We start from the raw sequence: 18,282 nt of genomic DNA, 5'->3' as shown, positions 1-18,282 counted from the left end.
CTTTAATAACCAACTAAAGTATTAACGTTGATGTTAGCTCGGTTATTGGCCTAACCTTTAACGACAAAGTTGTCACACATTAGTAAGTTTTAATACGAGTTAACGTCTGTTTTTGTAAAGTTAAATACTTGTTTCAAATTATTAGTACGAGTATTATACAATGCCCAGAGCGATTACCGAAATATTTTTTGATATTGCGAAACGTCGATGCCCATATCAAATGACCCTTTGTTCTAGGATTTTACCAACTAGACTTATATTATAACGACCGGGATATTGACCGTGATTGATTACCTTTTGTATTATTTTAGAGCTCCCGATATTTAACAACCGACCAATCTTATGCATATTCTGCATTGAAATATGGGAACTCGAAAATAAAAATAATAAAGAATGATAAATAATAAAGATTATCACGGTAATATACAAGTCTAGTGAAACTAGACGTAAATTATTTAAAACTGTTATTTGCAAGCTAATTAGCAATATCAGTATCTTCACATTAAAACTGACTTGTTTGATCCTCGTTTTTTTTTAATTGCACTATAAAAGTCATTGAATTTGTTGTATTTTTTGTTTAGATTATTTAGATTTATTACTCATTAAGATAAGTATTTTTGAATTAAATGTTACAATGTTATATTGCATACGTATAATTCTATCAGTCTGGTTGACGTAACTGGTGACCGAAGAGCGGGCGGCTTCATAGCACAACGTATCAGTATGCGATACGAGGAAATGCCGCCAGCGTCCCGTCCTTGGAACACTGCCTCGAGGGCCCATTTTAGATTTACCTAAGCTAATTATAGTAATCCTCTGTATGTGTCCATTATGTATGTTGTTATTGTAAATAAAATGTTAATCCTTATTCCATGTATTATGCAGATCAATAAAATTATAATTTGTTCCATAGCGCTGTCAGTATTAATTCCAGTCTCGCTGCAAAATTGACTGGAATCCGCGGATTTACATAATGCTTGTCACGTGACAATTATATTAGATATTATTTATACCTAAGAGCATGGCAGTAAACTTTTACGTAAGGCCTAAACTAAATAGTATATTTCAAATGAATATGCGAATACACATCATTAATCTAGCCATGCAACGGCATTGTACTCGTATGACTTATATCCAGTTTGTCCCTAAGCACCATGAATAGCAGTTGGTATGGCAACGACGGTCAACCGTGTAGCGTGTGGTTAATAAATTACCAATGTCAAGATTACCTTGGATTATCGAAAACTTATTTGAAAGCCGCGAAAGGCTTAAGTTGTCCCTAAGTTTATACATAAGACGACTGACTTAGACCGAGACGTTCTGTTGAAGGCGCTTTTCTGCGAGTATGTACGTAAAACTTTTTACCATTCAGTACCCCTAGTGTAACTAAATTCGATTTTGAAACGTGACGTACGCGTTTGCGTTTAGTCTCATTTTGTATTGGATTTAGAAAGAGCGCGCCAAGCGGGACGTTTTGGAAACTCAAAATCCTATACAAAATGAGACTTAACGCAAACGCGGTCGTCACGTTTCAAAATCGAATTTAGTTACACTAGGGGTACTGATCTCCTACCGCAAGGTTCTCCCAAGCAGTCACCATCAGCATGATAATCTTGAGAAAAATGGACAGATACGAAGAGTAACCACGTCCTGACGACCCATCCCATAGGTATTTGAGTCGTCCCTCTGACGACTCAAATATAGGCATATGCCACGTGATGTGGTTCGTAATATTTCCCTGCTTAACATAATCGGCAAATCGATATTAGTGTGAAACCCTGTTAGATCAGGCTATTATATATTAAGGGCGGTAAACAAGAATTGACGAACAAGCCTTAATTATAAGCCCGAAACTGAAGGTGAGGGTTTAATTAACACGAGTTCGTATTTCTTGTACCGCCCGTGACACACACAATGTTTTTCATCACACTTGTGAGGAAAAGACTAAATTTTTAGCGAAACAGTTTTTAATACCGTGACATTTCAAACATTTGTCCGCCGTGTTGTAATTTTTGACAGATAATTGGCATTCAGCAACGATTGAAAATGATTAAAAATATTTTAAACGACTATTATATTCATATTAAATATTTATAATCATACATAAAAAAAATATTAAGCGTCATTTAAAAGAAATACTCATTTAAACTTACATGCATTTTTTTAAAGAAAAAGTAACGACTTTAATGAAGGAGACCGGTGAAAGAAAGATTACTTATTGTTGACTTTGGATTTCGTACAATGAAAAAAAATGTCTTGATAATCTAATTTACTTGCCAAACCCAACTAAGAGGACAAATTGCCAAACGTGAATTATGCGTCGTTGAAGAGATCCATCCTGATCATCATCAGCAGTTCCATTTCATCAAATATTACTTTTTTAAATGCTTGATTTGTTGAAGAAAATACAGAAATCACTATATGTATGCCTTTCACATTTAAAGAGTTCCCTTGATTCTTTATAGATTCAACCATCAATCTCGAGCTTGACAAAAATTTGTCTTGAAAACCTATATGAGAAAGACGAGAAATGTCAAGCGGGAACTATGAGTCGTAGAAGAGTTCCATTCTGATCAGCATCAGCAGTTCCACTGCACCAAATGTCACTTTTTTAATGTAAATGCTTTATTTATTGATGAAAATTCAAAAATCACTATATGTTACGAAAGCAACTTATTATTATATAAAAATATTCCCAATGCAGTAGCTAAACGCAGCCGTCGGGCATAGCTAGTATTCGGAGGCTTTTCAAAAGCACCAATAGGAGTGCTCCATATATATTGTAACGCGGCCAATTAGAGGCACCTAAATTTAAACCACCTTTTGTACTGATCAAATATTGCCAATCTCTCTCACGGCGGCTACACTATATGTTATGCCCTTCAGATTTGAAGAGTTCCCTCGACTCCTCATGGATCTCCTCATCAGAACTGACTTTTGACTAAAACGGGGCCAATCTGTATATATATAAACTCAATCAAAAAAAAATTCATAATCAGTTCAGAAATGACGGAGTTATAAAGTAACAAACATTAAAAAAAACATACAACCGAATTGAGAACCTCCTCCTTTTGGAATCTTGAAGTCAGTTAAAAAGGATTATGCCCAATATGCCCATGAGCACAATGAATAAAAAAAGCTATTACACCCGTGGGCACAATGTAGGGTATTCTATTTCAGTATGCTGGCATACAATAACACCGTTCACGAGCTAGTCTGATGAAAAATAAATTTCGGTATCCATTTTTTCTCTTTTAAAACATTAAGCTTCCACTTGATACTTTATCATTTATTATTTCAATATCGGCCGCTGAACGCGCTGTTATCTAATGGATCGAGAAACAGAGTGTTTTTTTATCACTTTTTTACATCAATTACCTTCGAAACCATGAAGCTTATTCACATTGTAATAACAAGTTACGAATTAGATCTGCTTTTTTTTGTAGTTATGACCATATTTTTGTGTTATGAACTGTCAGCGTCTTTTTTATACTACGTCGGTGGCAAACAAGCATACGGCCCACCTGATGGTAAGCAGTCTCCGTAGCCTATGTACGCCTGCAACTCCAGAGGTACTCCTCATCAACATGCGCGTTGCCGACCCCAAACCCCCCCACCTTGTTGAGCTCTGGCAACCTTACTCACCGGCAGGAACACGACACTATGAGTAGGGTCTAATTAATGACTGGTATTATAATTTGGATAACTCTCTTACTTTTGTAGACAATTTTTAGCTCCTAACTGCTGAAGTAACTCTGTCTGTTTGTTACCTCTTCACGCTTAAACTGCTGTCAGTGCTGTCACTGAACCGATTTAGATAGATAAATAATCTCCATAGGCAGAATAAAGGGGACATCAAAGTTTTTTTTTACAAAAGCTATCATATTTGCCGCCCGGCACGCTCTGCCGATGCCGATGCCGCCCGGCACGTTCTGCCGATGCCGTTCGGCACGTTCTGCCGATACCGCGTTTTGTGTGTGATTTTAGTTATAGTTTTGCAATACCCTAACAGGGTCTCATGTTGTGCCTTAATTTTGTAAGCTTCACCTGTATTTGTTTGTACCAACATGATCGCAATAAATATATGATATGATATGACCGCTCGACACGCTCTGGCGATACCACTCGGCACGCTCCGCCCGCTATTTTGTCCGAGTACAAGTCGTTATAAACTTTTAACCCAATTCTGGCCCCCTACCTTGTTACCTTTCTTAGTAGTGCTCTACATCATTTGAAGAATATACGAGAATAACGTTACAAAGGGGATCACATATACTTAAAGTTTACTTAATAGCCCCAAGAAAATCATAGGTGAACTAAGTATATTTTTAGTTAACTTAATTGACCCGGGTGATCTGAGCTCGGTGAACAGAGTCAACTATTACTCACTTTACATATATTATTATACTCTTTGGCCACCTACAGGTTAAGGCTGTGCATTGTCTGTCAGGTCAATAAACGAATTTGTTTTATAGAGGTGTAACGATTTACCAATTGGTAAAACAAATTGAATTTGACCTCTACTCATTAAAACCAAATCGAACCAAGCTGCCGGTTGGGAGTGCCAATAACGGCTGGGATGAATAATAAAGGATGACTCACGTTAGAAATCCCAAACCCCGTTTATATCGTTTGATCAAATTGAATTATCCTTTTCAATTAAGATTGGGAATTCGCTGGTCAGTTTGTAAACCTAATTTTTTCCAATCTGTTATAGAAAAAAAAGGAAGATTCAGTTACAATATCACAAGTAAACGGTCAAACCCGCCTTGCGCAACGAGGGTCCCAAACAAATTTACCAATGTAAATAGTTTGATTCCCGATCCTCTATTCATGAAAATCATTCTTCATCCGTTGTATTGATGCTGACTGTACCTTGTGTAATGTCTAGGCTACATTTCTTTTCTTCTTAGAGGGAAATTATATATTTAAAAAAACGTATTGGGTTTAAGTTTTTTCAAACATTTTGTTTGTTTTATACTATACGTACAGTAAGTAAAGAGATACAACTTAAATATACGAGAATAGCGTGTTAATGTTGGTGCACCATAGCCACGTTTCAATCAAAGCTTATTAAGAGAAGTTTCACTGCAATTTAAATATATTTTAGTAAAATTAAAAAGGCAACAAACGTTGAATTATGTAAGTAGATTATAAAAGTTTTTTTTTATGTATGTGGAGTAATAAGGCTGACTGAGCTACATCCAAAAGTAATAAAGGGCCTATTCTACTATCTATTTCTACTTATCGGCGTTCTAATACCTAAGTAGCAAAAAGTTGGACATTTTTTATAGAAAGTTTTAAGTAAAGCAATTTGTTAGGTTTAATCACACTTTAGCATTTGCCAGTTCTTGCTTATTAAAAACAAGCTGTCTTTAACTTACCTTAAAGTAAAACTTTGTCATGGTATTTTTTTAGGAACGTCTTTGAAACCATAGCTTCTAGATATGTTACAGATCCTTGAAGTAAAACCGCTGCTGTAATAGCAATTTAGTAATTTAAATAACCGGGTTGTATGAGTATAGTACTGTAAACTTCAAAAAACTTTCGTAAAAAAAAACTTTTAATAACGTTGATGAAAGCCTTAGTTACCCGCGTTATACAAAAATCGCTTGACACCGCACTAGTCAAAATCGGCTTAGTAGTTTTGGTGCTATGGTGGAACACAAAAAAAACATCCTGTCATCTATACCTACATGTACAGTATATAAGCATAAAGCCTTCCCTTAGTCGTGTAAAGATATTCAGTAGTCATTATAAAATCTCCGTCCGATTATCTTTAAGATTACTAAGCTGTGATGCAGCTTAATTACTTTAATTTTTTCATCATTATACGGATAACTGCCAGAAGTGCTGAAACAAGAAAACTGAATTTATGGAAGTTAAGAGTAGATATATATTTTCATTAGGCACCTACATTTTTTCGGACAAACAGGGCGAAGTCCGCTTGAAGAAAAATGGGTCCCTTGAGAAATTATTATGGCAGTTGCGTAGGCGTTTTAGCCTGGAAATTACGATCAAAATATGTTAAATGATTCCCTGGTTAGGTATTTAACTACAACTTTTATCTTATAGTGTTTCCGCAAGCAGTGATGTGGTCGCGCAAGCAATCAGTGTGTAGCGCGGTGAGCGGCGCGTCGAAGGGCGAAGACGATCCGCTCGGCGGCGGCCTGCAGCTCTACCCCTTCGCCATCGCTTTGCGGGTGCGAGTGCTGCAGGTAAAATTAATACGGATAAGTGTGGCTGGCGTTCACATTAGGACCTGGTTACACATTGGATGGTGTTTATTGCGAGTTCATACATTTGCCACTAAACGAAATGAACTCGCAATAAACATTAATACATGTGTAAACAGGCCCCTGTGTGAGCGTCAGCCATAGATCTTACAACACTTCCATCATTATTTAGTTTCTAGCATGAAGCAGCGGTTAGTTTTTCGGACGGTGTGCGGCGTCGAAACGCAAAGATGACGCGCGCAACAGTAGCCTACGGCTGCGTGCTCTGGAGATAAAATCACATTTTCTGCACTAGTACATTACCATCACACACTCACTGAGCGCATAGCTGTTACAAATTTCGAGGTCACACTTCTGCTGGTTCATCAGCATTGAGCAATAATCGTAAATTGATCCTGCAATGGTTCGTAGTCCATAGTCAAGAACTTGGTAGTTATACATCTCTCTTTTTTATGAACAATAAAATCTCCGTTTAGCCAACAAATAAGTTTGAAACAAAGCATTAAAACAGTATTTTGTATAGATCGTGTGCGGTATCGGCGGAATAGTGGTGGGAGCTGTGGGCTGGTTGGAGGAGAGACAGCAGGTCGAGCTCGGGCTCGGAGTGCCGGCGGGGGGCATCACAGTACTGGCGGCAGGTAACCACTATAATACATTGTTCATACACAGAGCAGTAAGCCGGCTGAAGATTGATTATAGTTATGCGTGACTAACTTCTTACATTAAGCTCTTATCAATCTTACCGATTTCACAGTTAAATATAAGTTACATCCCATGAACCACCAATACCACTAGATTTACAATTTCTATCACTCGTATTTCAATAATACGCTTACTGAATTGAATGTCTTAAAAACCACTTTTAAAATTTCGTAATTAAATGTTTTGCCAAGGATAGGTAATTGCTTTCTTACACATAATAACTTGCGGACTCTTATTTCTCTCTCATTTTACCGTTTCATTCTGAAAACAACTTTATTACACGTAACGATGGTTTACATTTCAAGGAAAACGAGCACGTAACATCATTAATTGGTTTCGCGGATTGTCTTTCGTATAATTTAGGGCTAAATATATTTTACTGAAGGTACTTTTGACGTGCCTCAGGAAATCTCATTTACTCGCAGACCGACTTGTTTGAAAAAGCAGTATTAGTTTCAACGAGCTTTATGAACAAACGGGACTCAAAGACATGCAAATTTCATTTTTGATACAAGCAGCAAGTAAAAGTACCTACTACTGTACTGGCTGTACTTTTCTTTCAACAGGAAATTAATACTTATCGTAACAATTCTAACAAAACCCAAAGACAATTAGGTTGCGTTGTTTTATCACAATATTGTATTGTCACCCAACTTACATAATGTATATGTGAAGATTCAGCTCAATCGAATAATGGGAAATGGATATAATTTAGCTTGTAAGATTTGACCAGAACAAGCATAAAATATACAACAAAATGTACCGTTTTACATTAAATAAAATATACCATACCGAGTTGAGTAGTTAGTTTAGGAAATCGGTAACTACTCAACTACGGTATATTTCATTAAAAAGAAAAAAATAAGGATTTTATGAAACGTGATAACTGGAAATTTCTATTGAAAGTTGTATCCCCAACTTGCATTTTAGATTTTAGAATGTTCATATTATTTCCACTCAGAACACGAGCTCTTTCATAAAAAAAACCGTTTTGTTACGGTATATAAGGTTGTATTGAGAAACGTAACCAAACGAACCAAACATTTTCGGAAAACTTTTTTTCTGAGTAAAAATAGAAAAAGCTCGTGATTCTGAGTAGAAATAGTAGAAAAATTCCCAATTTTAACAAAAAACATTTTGGTACAACTTAAAATAGAGATGCTTAATTATGTGCCCGCTCACTTTAAATTTGCTTGCATTTTATAAATAAATAAACTCAAACACGAATAACATCGGTTGGAACTCGCGTGACTCAAATTAGGTATAACCAGTATCAGTGAAACCTGCATAAAACGAATTTTAAATGCGAAAAAAATCGTTGTAGAGTCCTTAGGTATTTATGGAAAATATATAATATATTACAGGTTCTTCTTCGAGTTATACTAAATGGCAAGCCATTCCTGGCCCCTGAAGAAAGACCTATTATTCTCTGTTATGAAAGTTCTCAAAATTAGGCCCTTAAAAGGTATGTGGCTCACCTTATTGGCTTCCAACGGCTTAAGTTACGTAATGCTTTAGGAAAGCATCTGGGGATACCGCCGGGATTGATCGGAATCGGCAATAAGGCTTTGAAAGGTAAAATAAATGCTTCCAAATCAATGGCTTTTCTTCAAATACTTACCTTGTCTTTTTTACGCAAAGGGAAAAACAAAATGATCTCAGAATTTAATGGTCAAATATTCAAAGGTAAAATATTTAATGTGGCCTGACAGACGTTTCTTTTCATGTATTCAAAAACTTAAGCAAAAGGAAAAACTGGAAACCATAAATATTATACAAAAAGAACGATTAAAAACTTTGTTGCATTTTGTGGCCTTTGATACAACATTGTCGATGTAAAGTGAAAATTGCATGGACACATTATGAATGGAATTCATAATGCATTTTTGCAGCTGGGTGTACGTGGACAAAACTTTTTAAATGGCAAAGCTAAGTTTGTATCGCAATTCAGTTTGTCTTTCTTGGTGCCTACTTTTATAATTCATGAATTTGTGTAAGTAGTTTTACTTAGCTATACCTACTGAACAATACAATAATTTAAGAATTTACACGAATTAGAAATTAGGAACATATAAACAATAAAGTTACGGTAAAACATATTTCTTAAAAAAAAATTATTAAGGCCAAAAAACTGGTAAGTACTTATTTTTACATGAACACTTGATGGAATTAGTCATAGAGGCCATCATTTAAATTCGACGTGACGTTTAATTTAAGTTCGACGTGAAAGGTCGAACTACTTACTAATATTATAAATGCGAAAATCTGTCTCTTCTGTCTGCCTGTCTGTCCGTCTGTCTGTCTGTCGGTTACCTCTTCAGGCTTTAAGCCACTGAACCGGTTTAGATGAAATTTAGTATGAAGATAGCTTGAGGCCCGGGAAAGGACATATATCATCACACGGACGAAATCGCAAGCAGAAGCTAGTAAATATACTCGTATACTTTGTATTGTACTTATAATTTTACTTGAGGTACTTTCAATTAACAATTTATGTTAAAGAATCGTTATTTATGGATCAAGTTAATGAATATATTACCTATATCAAAAATCTATTCAGTTAGTTCTCAAAAAAAAATTAGATCGTATTTGGGAAATAAAACGCCCTAGAACTGAAACGTATTACTTTCAATTATGGGCGTTTTTCAAAAATGAAAAAGTATTTTTCAGTTGGTATCTACACTGTCGCATGAAGTTAAAGTTGTATCTTAAGCGATGTCACGAGCTGTCATAAAACGAATTTGAATTGAGCCACATTTCCCTTTTTATCTGGAATCTGGTAATACTTTACCGATTTCCATGGGTTGAGTTTTACGAGCACCCTGAATTTGTAGAAAGCCCTGCATGGTTGTAAAGGGGCCTTCCGGCGGTTGAAGGCCGTTTCATAGGGTTTTGATTAATTGGATGGCATTATAGTCAGTTTTTTAGAGTTCCGTACATACCAAAGAGGTACAAAAGGAAACCTTATGGTGCGACTCCTGTCAGTCTGTCCGTCCGTCTGTCGCATTGCTAAATATCTCAAGAACTTTGAAATTTGGAACAGTTATGAAGAACGCTAACCCCGACACGTAGAAAATGTTGATTTTTATTTTATTTTATTAATTATGGAAAATGTCTAGTATGAAGAAGGGGCAAAATTTTGAATTCTAGTTACTTACAATGTTAAATGGGGTATCATTTGAAATATGTAGCTTAAATTGTACATGCTAATACTTTTTTTTTGCGTTCCATTATTTCATGAAAGTTCTATGAAATAAAATGTTAAAAAAATACCCCCCGCCCCCTTATCTTCGAAATTCACCAATGAAAATGATTAAATTTGTACATTACAGAAACAATATAATCACACCTCTATCTTGATAACGTGTTATTTAATGAAAAAATTGTGACGTGTTCGAATAGACATTTGTTTTGTTTGTGTGTGTCTTTTAAACATGTATTGTCTTTTCGAACACGTCACAACTAACTACATACAACAGGTGACTTAAGTTTTTTACCTATATTTGATTTCAATTATCTAGGTCCTCCTTAGATTTTTTTATGCTCCTCTCTCATTATTCTTTATCCTTTTTTGGTGTTTTTTTATTCCTATAAAAAAAAAAAACAAATGAATAATATTATACAGAATATGTTTTTTTAATATCGGAATCTGATTATTCCGTGAAGAAATATTTTTTGAAGACGGTTAAATCATGGCGATATAAAAGTCGGTGGTTCTATTCGAACTAAGTGCCAAACAATGTTAATGTGTAGGCTGGGTTTGAGTTTGAGCCTATTTTACGAGGAGAACATAAGTAGCACAAAGTCAAGGCTGCTCTGTAAATGTAATGATTCTATACCTAGATATTTTTGTAGCACGAACGTTGACGTCTAAGTGTATGACAAAATAAAAACATCGACAGTCCTGTTATCGATAAGTGCCACTTCAACGTGATAGAGGTAATGCAAAGAAAAATATAGGGTAATAGGGTGCGTTAAAAATAGATAATAGTAACAAAATTATAAATTTATTTATATTTTACATACTTTAGAAAACAAATTGAAACCCTTTTGTAACTTTCTTTCTTCGTGTCACTGAATTAATTCTCCCATAAGTCACTCCATGATAAACACACACCCAAATTGTCTTTCAAATTGACGCAGAATGATACAACATGTAGTATATTAAACCCATTTTTGATCCCATAGTAAATCTGTGTCTGTGTCTCTGTATATGGCTACAGTGTAGGTGTATCTTAGTTTTTTATTATTAACAGTATCGCACTGATGTATTAATGACCCTCTTTCTCTTTTACTTAAATATGTATACTTCGTTGAAGTAGTATGTACTTATCGATAACAAGATTGTCGATATTTTTATTGTGGTAAGCACTAAGCAAATTCTGTTCCTGCTAGAAAAATATCTAGGTATACAGTAATGAATAACCTAGTAGAGTGACACCAACCATACGCGACAGTAAATATGAACTATAGGCTAATCAAGCAAAGAGCTTCGTATGCTAAATGACCAATATTTAGCAAATTCAATACCTATATTAATGGATATACGGCCTCGATCCTAGCCTAGTCGGCAGTGACCCTGCCTAGGAAGCAGGCATTGATAATTATAAATAAATGTCGGGTAAGCGCAATAAGACTACGTTTGACCTTGCAGCAACTTCAGTGTACTACAGTCGTGGCTTCGGCGGCTGGCCGTACTCGAGGGCGGGTGCGCCGCGCGCGTGGGGCGCCCCGTGGCGCGCGCTGGGCCCCTCGCCATGCGCCGCCGTGCCTCTCACGCTGTTGTGGACGGCAGCTCTAACAGCCCACGTTGCCATGCTGGCCTTTTGTATCAGATCGCTCTTAAATATCGGGTAAGTACCAGAAATATACTGCACCCGTAGCTACGGCGGCTGGCTGTCGTCGCGGGCGGTCGATCCGATATCAATTGGTTTAATCATGCTTTAATTTAACATTTCAGTGTCACCTAAGTTGCTATAAGTTTCAACTCAATCGGCAACCGGGACGAGAACAAAATTTTACGTAAGATTTGATTAAAAACATTGAGACAAGTGGTGACAGAGAAAAGTTGAATTTGAAATAATATACAATGTACGATACACGTGGTTCCCCTTAATGTTACATTTTATTAGGCATTAGTAACATTATTAGGTGTGATGAACACGGATATTTGTTCCTTAGTCATTATTCTTCGGTGTATATATTATATATGCAGCGAACTGTTAATACTTTATAAAATTATACACTCCAAAATTGACTGTTCCACCCTTCTTTCTCTTCTAAATTTTATCACTCGATACAAATGTCACAACGCCTCACTTAAAATATTTCATCTACAGATTTACAAAAACAATACATCATTTTATAACACGATAACAAGAATGAGTCGCTTATATAACGAAACCGTTACCGAGAATCCATCCTTAGATGTACATATTTGAATGCAGCTTACCCACATTCAAAAATAAAATCCGCAAAATGTTGTGTCCATAAGCTACGTTCATAATTATCAATTTTCGATTTATATTTTAGTTTTACTTTTGACTTTTTATAATTTGGTTTTAGTATTAGACTTAGTTTAATAACTAGCGTATGCAACTCTATTTATGCTAAATCTAGCTACTGTTTATTTTACCTTTTTGTCCACAATCTAGCGTAGAAATTACATCTCACCTCTCTAGCGATAAATTGTACTTTATATGTCCTTATCCTTCTGTGCACACATATTTTCGAGTTATAGCCTAGATCTGAACTGTATGCTAATACTATAATTTCCGATATTGTCTGTAACTTGTTTTGTGAGCCAAATAAATAAATAAAATCAAAATTTCGTTGTATAAGTATCCACAACACAAACGTTATGAGCTTACTGTGGGACTTATTGTCAATTTGTGTATTAATGTCCTATAATATAATTAGCCGCAAAGAACGTTTACGCCTTACAAAGAAAGGAACGAAATAAATTTAGCTTGTTGTAATACAACAAATTCATAGACAATAACCAAGAATGCTGAATATAGAATGAAAACGTTAGCAAGAGCACAATATTAGATATTATGCAGCAGTCACGTAAACAACTATTACAATTTTGACGCTTTTATATGTCGAACATTATTGAACCCGACTTGGTTGGATCTATTATTCGAGAGACATAATGTAAAGTTGTATACTCGTAGTAATATACTTAAAGGTACAAAAATAGTGTCCTCAGAACTAAGACTCACCAAGACTGATTCGATCACGATTCACATTTTGCATTAAATACAAGTAACTAACTGAAAGTAGACTTTAAAAAACTAGCTACAGATAGCTCTAATAACTCTTTTCTAGAACCTAACATGTTGACGGAATCGTATTTTCTGTGATTTGGAACAAACGCGAGCGTAAAACTAAAACGTTGTCGTAAAGGAAACGGTTTCAAAGTGAAACACGATAATAATTTAATACCTAGACGGTAAACTTTATAACAACGACATGATAGTACTCAGAATGATCAATTAAACGATTTAAAGGAGCAATAAGTCTCAAAACAAGAAAGAGCACTCCAGTTAATAGCGCATTGTCGGTAAGGCCACGCATTGTTTACGCGAGCCCAAGCGGTTCCTTTATTTATAGACGATTGGATCGCATTTCTACGGTTTATTCGTAAATTGTTTGGCTTGATGGACAATTCTAATTGAATGCTCTATGTTCGAATAAGCCGACAGATGTAATTGTTTCTTTGTTAAATCGACTAAGCAAGGGTAAAAATCTAGCATTGATGTTACAATGCAATATTTAGTGTGCAAATTGGAATAAAGTTGTCAAAAGGAACAAATTGGGTAGAAACTAACTAATTAACTGATGGCTACATCATACATTTACCTGTGCAGGTAAATACTATGTCGAACTCAGATGTGACGTGCCCAATTAGATTAATCGATCATTATTTTTGGAGACAAAAATCTGTCTGGTCAAGATCTACCTATTTAGGTAACATTACTATATTAGGTATTTACCAAAAATCAATTAATAAATGGATGCCAAGAGTATCGAAACTACCAACCAATTTCATTTAATATTATAAGCTTAATAATTTTAATCAAATGGCCCAAAGAAGCCATCCTATTGAAAATGAAAACCTAATCAAATACCTAGTAGATATTGAAGCACAATCTGTGTAATTAAGTAGCTGTGGATTTCGGCGTAAAACTAAGTGGTTTCAGTTACAATTACAGTTGCTACTGGAAGAAACATTTATATCCCGTTCAATTTGCCTACGAGCTTTACTATCAACCATAGCCGGGGATTAGAGAAACCCTGAGCCGGTTGTAATGTGCGTGGGTAAAACGGAGATTTAGATCCTAATTTGTCTTTCTAGTTCTCAGTTAGTCTTGGGAGTGCAGTCTGTTGTTGTTAAGTTGGAGTGATGTTTACCAAACACATGAGTCCCGTAATTCTAAAAATATGAAGCATTTCCAAAAGAGTCTTAGTAACCCGGATTTCAAATTATTGTAAGCGAGTTTCGAAAATCGAATTTCTAATTATTGAAAGAGAGAGGAGCTCTCTCTTTGCTACTGTCAATAACGGATACAACAAAAACATACAATGGATTTACTTTGACAGATGCGGCAGCAGTACGTGCATAGGCGTGGCGGGTGCGCAGTTGTCTGTGTCCGTGTCGACGCTAGCGGCTGCCGTGTTCATGCTGCAGCTCGACCTGCGGTACGATGCGTCGCTGTCCCCACCGCCGCGTCACTCTGATATGCACACCTGCACTGCTGTGTCTATGGTATTTAGCTGCTACTATCTTGCCACAGCAGCAGCAGTTCACATAAGAACGTGTCCGTGTCAACGCTAACGACCGCTGTGTTCATGCTGCAGCTCGACCTGCAGTGCGACGCGTCGCTGTCCCCGCCGCTGCGTCACTCCAACATGCACTCCTGCACTGCTGTGTCTATGGTATTTAGCTACTGCTGTCTTGCCCCAGCAGCAGCAGTTAACATAAGAACGTATCCGAGTCAACGTTAACGTCCGCTGTGTTCCTGCTGCAGCTCGACCTGCAGTGAGACGCGACGCTGTCCCCGCCGCCGCGTCACTCCGAAATGCACACCTGCACTGCTGTGTCTATGGTATTTAGCTGCTGCTGTCTTGCCCCAGCAGCAGCAATTAACATAAAAACGTATCCGAGTCAACGCTAACGTCCGCTGTGTTCATGCTGCAGCTCGACCTGCAGTGCGACGCGTCGCTGTCCCCGCCGCCGCGTCACTGTCCCCACCGCCGCGTCACTCCAACATGCACACTTGCACTGCTGTCTCTGTGGTATATAGCTGCTACTATCTTGCCCCAACAGCAGATATTAACATAAGAACGTGTCCGTATCGTTGCTAGCGGCCGCCGTGTACATGCTGCAGCTTGCCCTGCGGATCGACTGTTGCTGTTTATATTGTATGTGTACCTAGTAGAATAACATTTGATCTGTCACAATTTTAACATTTATTTCCTTATTATAAACATGTTGTACACTTAATACAGAAATAATCATAAAAACGCTGCTTACCGTAAACTGCTTTAAAGGTATGTTTGTTCAGGACTGTCAGGAAACAAATAACACTCGTCAATGCACAATGTAAAAAAGAAGTTAAGGAACTGGTTTGCTTCCCTCTCATACAACGACACGGAAGATATTATGCGAATTTAAAGCTATGTTAGTGGGTATAACTCACATACACACACACACACACACACACACACACACACACACACACACACACACACACACACACACACACACACACACACACACACACACACACACACACACACATACACATACACACACATACACACATACATACACTACACACATATGTCAAAGCTGAAAGATTCCAATTTTATCGTTAGCATAGAATAAGTACTCCTTTTCATTTACTTTGTTCATCGTTGTATTTACCCTAGCTCTCAACCTTATAATGTAAAATGTAATTTACTTTAACCAACCTAATAATGTTAAATGTACTTGTAATTTACTTTAAATGTAATTTAATTTAACTTCTGATAATTTGTTATACATCCTAGTATATAATTGGGTAAAATGTTTATGTAGAACCGGCTCGGTGGGTCCCAAGATACAGGCTCAGCCTAGTTTGGGACACACAGGACAGCATTTGTGCAACTTTTACTATGTATTATTTTATGATAATAAATTATTCTTATTCTTATTCTTATTCAATGTCAACTTATCTTCCTATAAACTTAAATTGTTCTCGTCCAAAGTTGATAAACTTGGTTAACAAAGTATGGATAATTTCTGTTAATTAAAAGCCGTAGCTGTAATGCAGGCTGAAAATATCAAGTTATGATATAATTAAAAAGAGAGACCTCTAATTGGAAACTTTACTCCACGGCCACTAGAACGGGTAGTTATAAAAACTTGTTTTATCGTTAAATGCGCAATTCACAGACACCATATAAATATTACAGTATAAGAGTCGAGTCTTACGCAGTTTTCACACTACTAATAGCGCAATACACGTAAATAGAGTCAGACCAAGATAAGTTGGCAGCGATTTTGATAGCCCAGACCGTGCAAGTGTCAAGTAAACGTCATCATTTCATAGAAGTTTGACATTTAAAATAACCCGTGCACAGTCTGGGCTATCAAAAACGCTGCCAACTTATCTTGGTTTGACTCTAGCAATGTACCGCTCGCGCACCGGAGCGGCGTGCGTATCCGCATTAAATGTAAGAACGTCTTACCTTGAAATGGCTTGTAACAAAAGTTGAGAGCCCATCACATGGTTATTGTTTTATGTTGCTGATCGACAGGTGCCGCTGACGTCGGTGGCGGTGCACAGCGGGAACAGCGGTGACGCGGAAGGCAGCCCACACGAGAAGACCAAGGAGGCCCCGTCGCCGCTGGAACCCACCTGATGCAGCAGCACCTAAATCCATTCCACATGCGAGCTTGTACATCGGATTCCTTACTACAAATAAATCGAATGAATCGAGTGAATGTGTCATAAGGATATGCCGGTCATAGAAAAACTCGCTGCGTCATTTTCTAACGCTCGTGTAGTGTGTGCTGACTATAAATTATTGAGGGTTGCGCCAGCTTGGGCAAGTCAATTACTGGGCAAACAAATAACGTGACCTCAAGATCCGAAATAACTGCATAATGAAAGATCGTTCTTATACTGATTCGTCAAAGCAGTTAACTCGCTCGCGCTCGGCGAACGGCTGAATGTTGCTGGACTCAAAAGCCCAGTAGAGCTCTATAAATATAGTCAATGTGGACTTACTTGCGTTATCAAAGCTTTTGACTGAAACTATAAGTTACCAAAATAAAGATATATTTTTTTGTAAAAAGAGTATTCTTGATGTGTTTAATTATGTATCATAACCTGTATTTAGACCAATGTGTTTAGATGGTAATTCATGTAAAATTTGAATATAATTAAAACCAAAATAAACTTTTACAGTACATATGGTACTACTTTCCCGCACGCGTGCGGGAATGAGCACTTTCCATACATATGTCGAAACTTTAAAGAGCCATATGAACTGTAAAAACGTTGTACGATACACGTGCGAATAGGTAATTCGCAACTCGTGTCGATTTAAAACACTTCCTTCGGTCGTGCTTTAATTTATCGCCACTCGTTGCGAATTTCCTATTTTCTGCACTTGAATCGTAAATAAGTTTTTTTTAGAGCGAATAATAATGAACTATTAGAATAAAATTACTTCTTGGTGTACAATAACTGCCCAAATGTTTATTTTACAATACAATACAATACAAATACTCTTGATTGCACACCTCAATACAGAAACAGTACAAATAATACAACACATAAAGAAGAGGTAAACAACAGGCGGTCTTATCGCTAAAAAGCGATCTCTTCCAGACAACCAGATTCTCTTCCAGATTCTCTTCTTCTTCTCTTCTATTTATTTTAAATATTTATCGAGATATGATGATGTTTATTTACGGTGATAAGTACATATTAATTTCTCCTGTAAATATATTTATTGCATTTTGTTGTATAAGATAAATTCGTTACCGCAACAATGTAAATTTCTGTACCTTGTATGTAAATAAACGTTTTACTTAACTTATGTTTCCTCTAATTAACTACAATATGCGCTCCCTTTTCATGCCATATAAGATTACGTATATAAAACAATAGCCGTGGCAGGATAAGAGAACATCTTGTCCTTTAATAATAGCTTTCCGCCTGATTTTTTACCCGTAAAAAAATACCCGTGAATTTGTCTTATTTTATATAGAATGTTAACCTGTTTATTGCTGGTCTCAACTAAGTGTACATATATAAAGCACGAAAGCATTCGTTCCATTGAATAG

General features: G+C 36.6%; 1 protein-coding gene across 1 annotated transcript in view; it reads left to right on the top strand.

Moving 5' to 3' along the window:
* LOC133516361 (uncharacterized) overlaps nucleotides 1-17,314 on the top strand; it is a 29,196-nt gene extending 11,882 nt beyond the window's left edge. The window contains exons 2-6 of the mRNA XM_061849269.1: nucleotides 6,076-6,218; nucleotides 6,760-6,874; nucleotides 11,593-11,791; nucleotides 14,544-14,709; nucleotides 16,746-17,314. Coding sequence (XP_061705253.1) covers nucleotides 6,076-6,218; nucleotides 6,760-6,874; nucleotides 11,593-11,791; nucleotides 14,544-14,709; nucleotides 16,746-16,850 — 728 coding nt within the window. The 3' untranslated portion in view covers nucleotides 16,851-17,314. The remainder of the gene's footprint in view (nucleotides 1-6,075; nucleotides 6,219-6,759; nucleotides 6,875-11,592; nucleotides 11,792-14,543; nucleotides 14,710-16,745) is intronic.
* Nucleotides 17,315-18,282: the final 968 nt, after the last annotated feature.

The sequence above is a fragment of the Cydia pomonella genome, chromosome 3, assembly GCF_033807575.1.
Source record: "Cydia pomonella isolate Wapato2018A chromosome 3, ilCydPomo1, whole genome shotgun sequence".
Lineage (NCBI taxonomy): Eukaryota > Metazoa > Arthropoda > Insecta > Lepidoptera > Tortricidae > Cydia > Cydia pomonella.
Note: the sequence above shows the minus strand (reverse complement) of the source record. Positions and strands in the feature narration are given on the sequence as shown.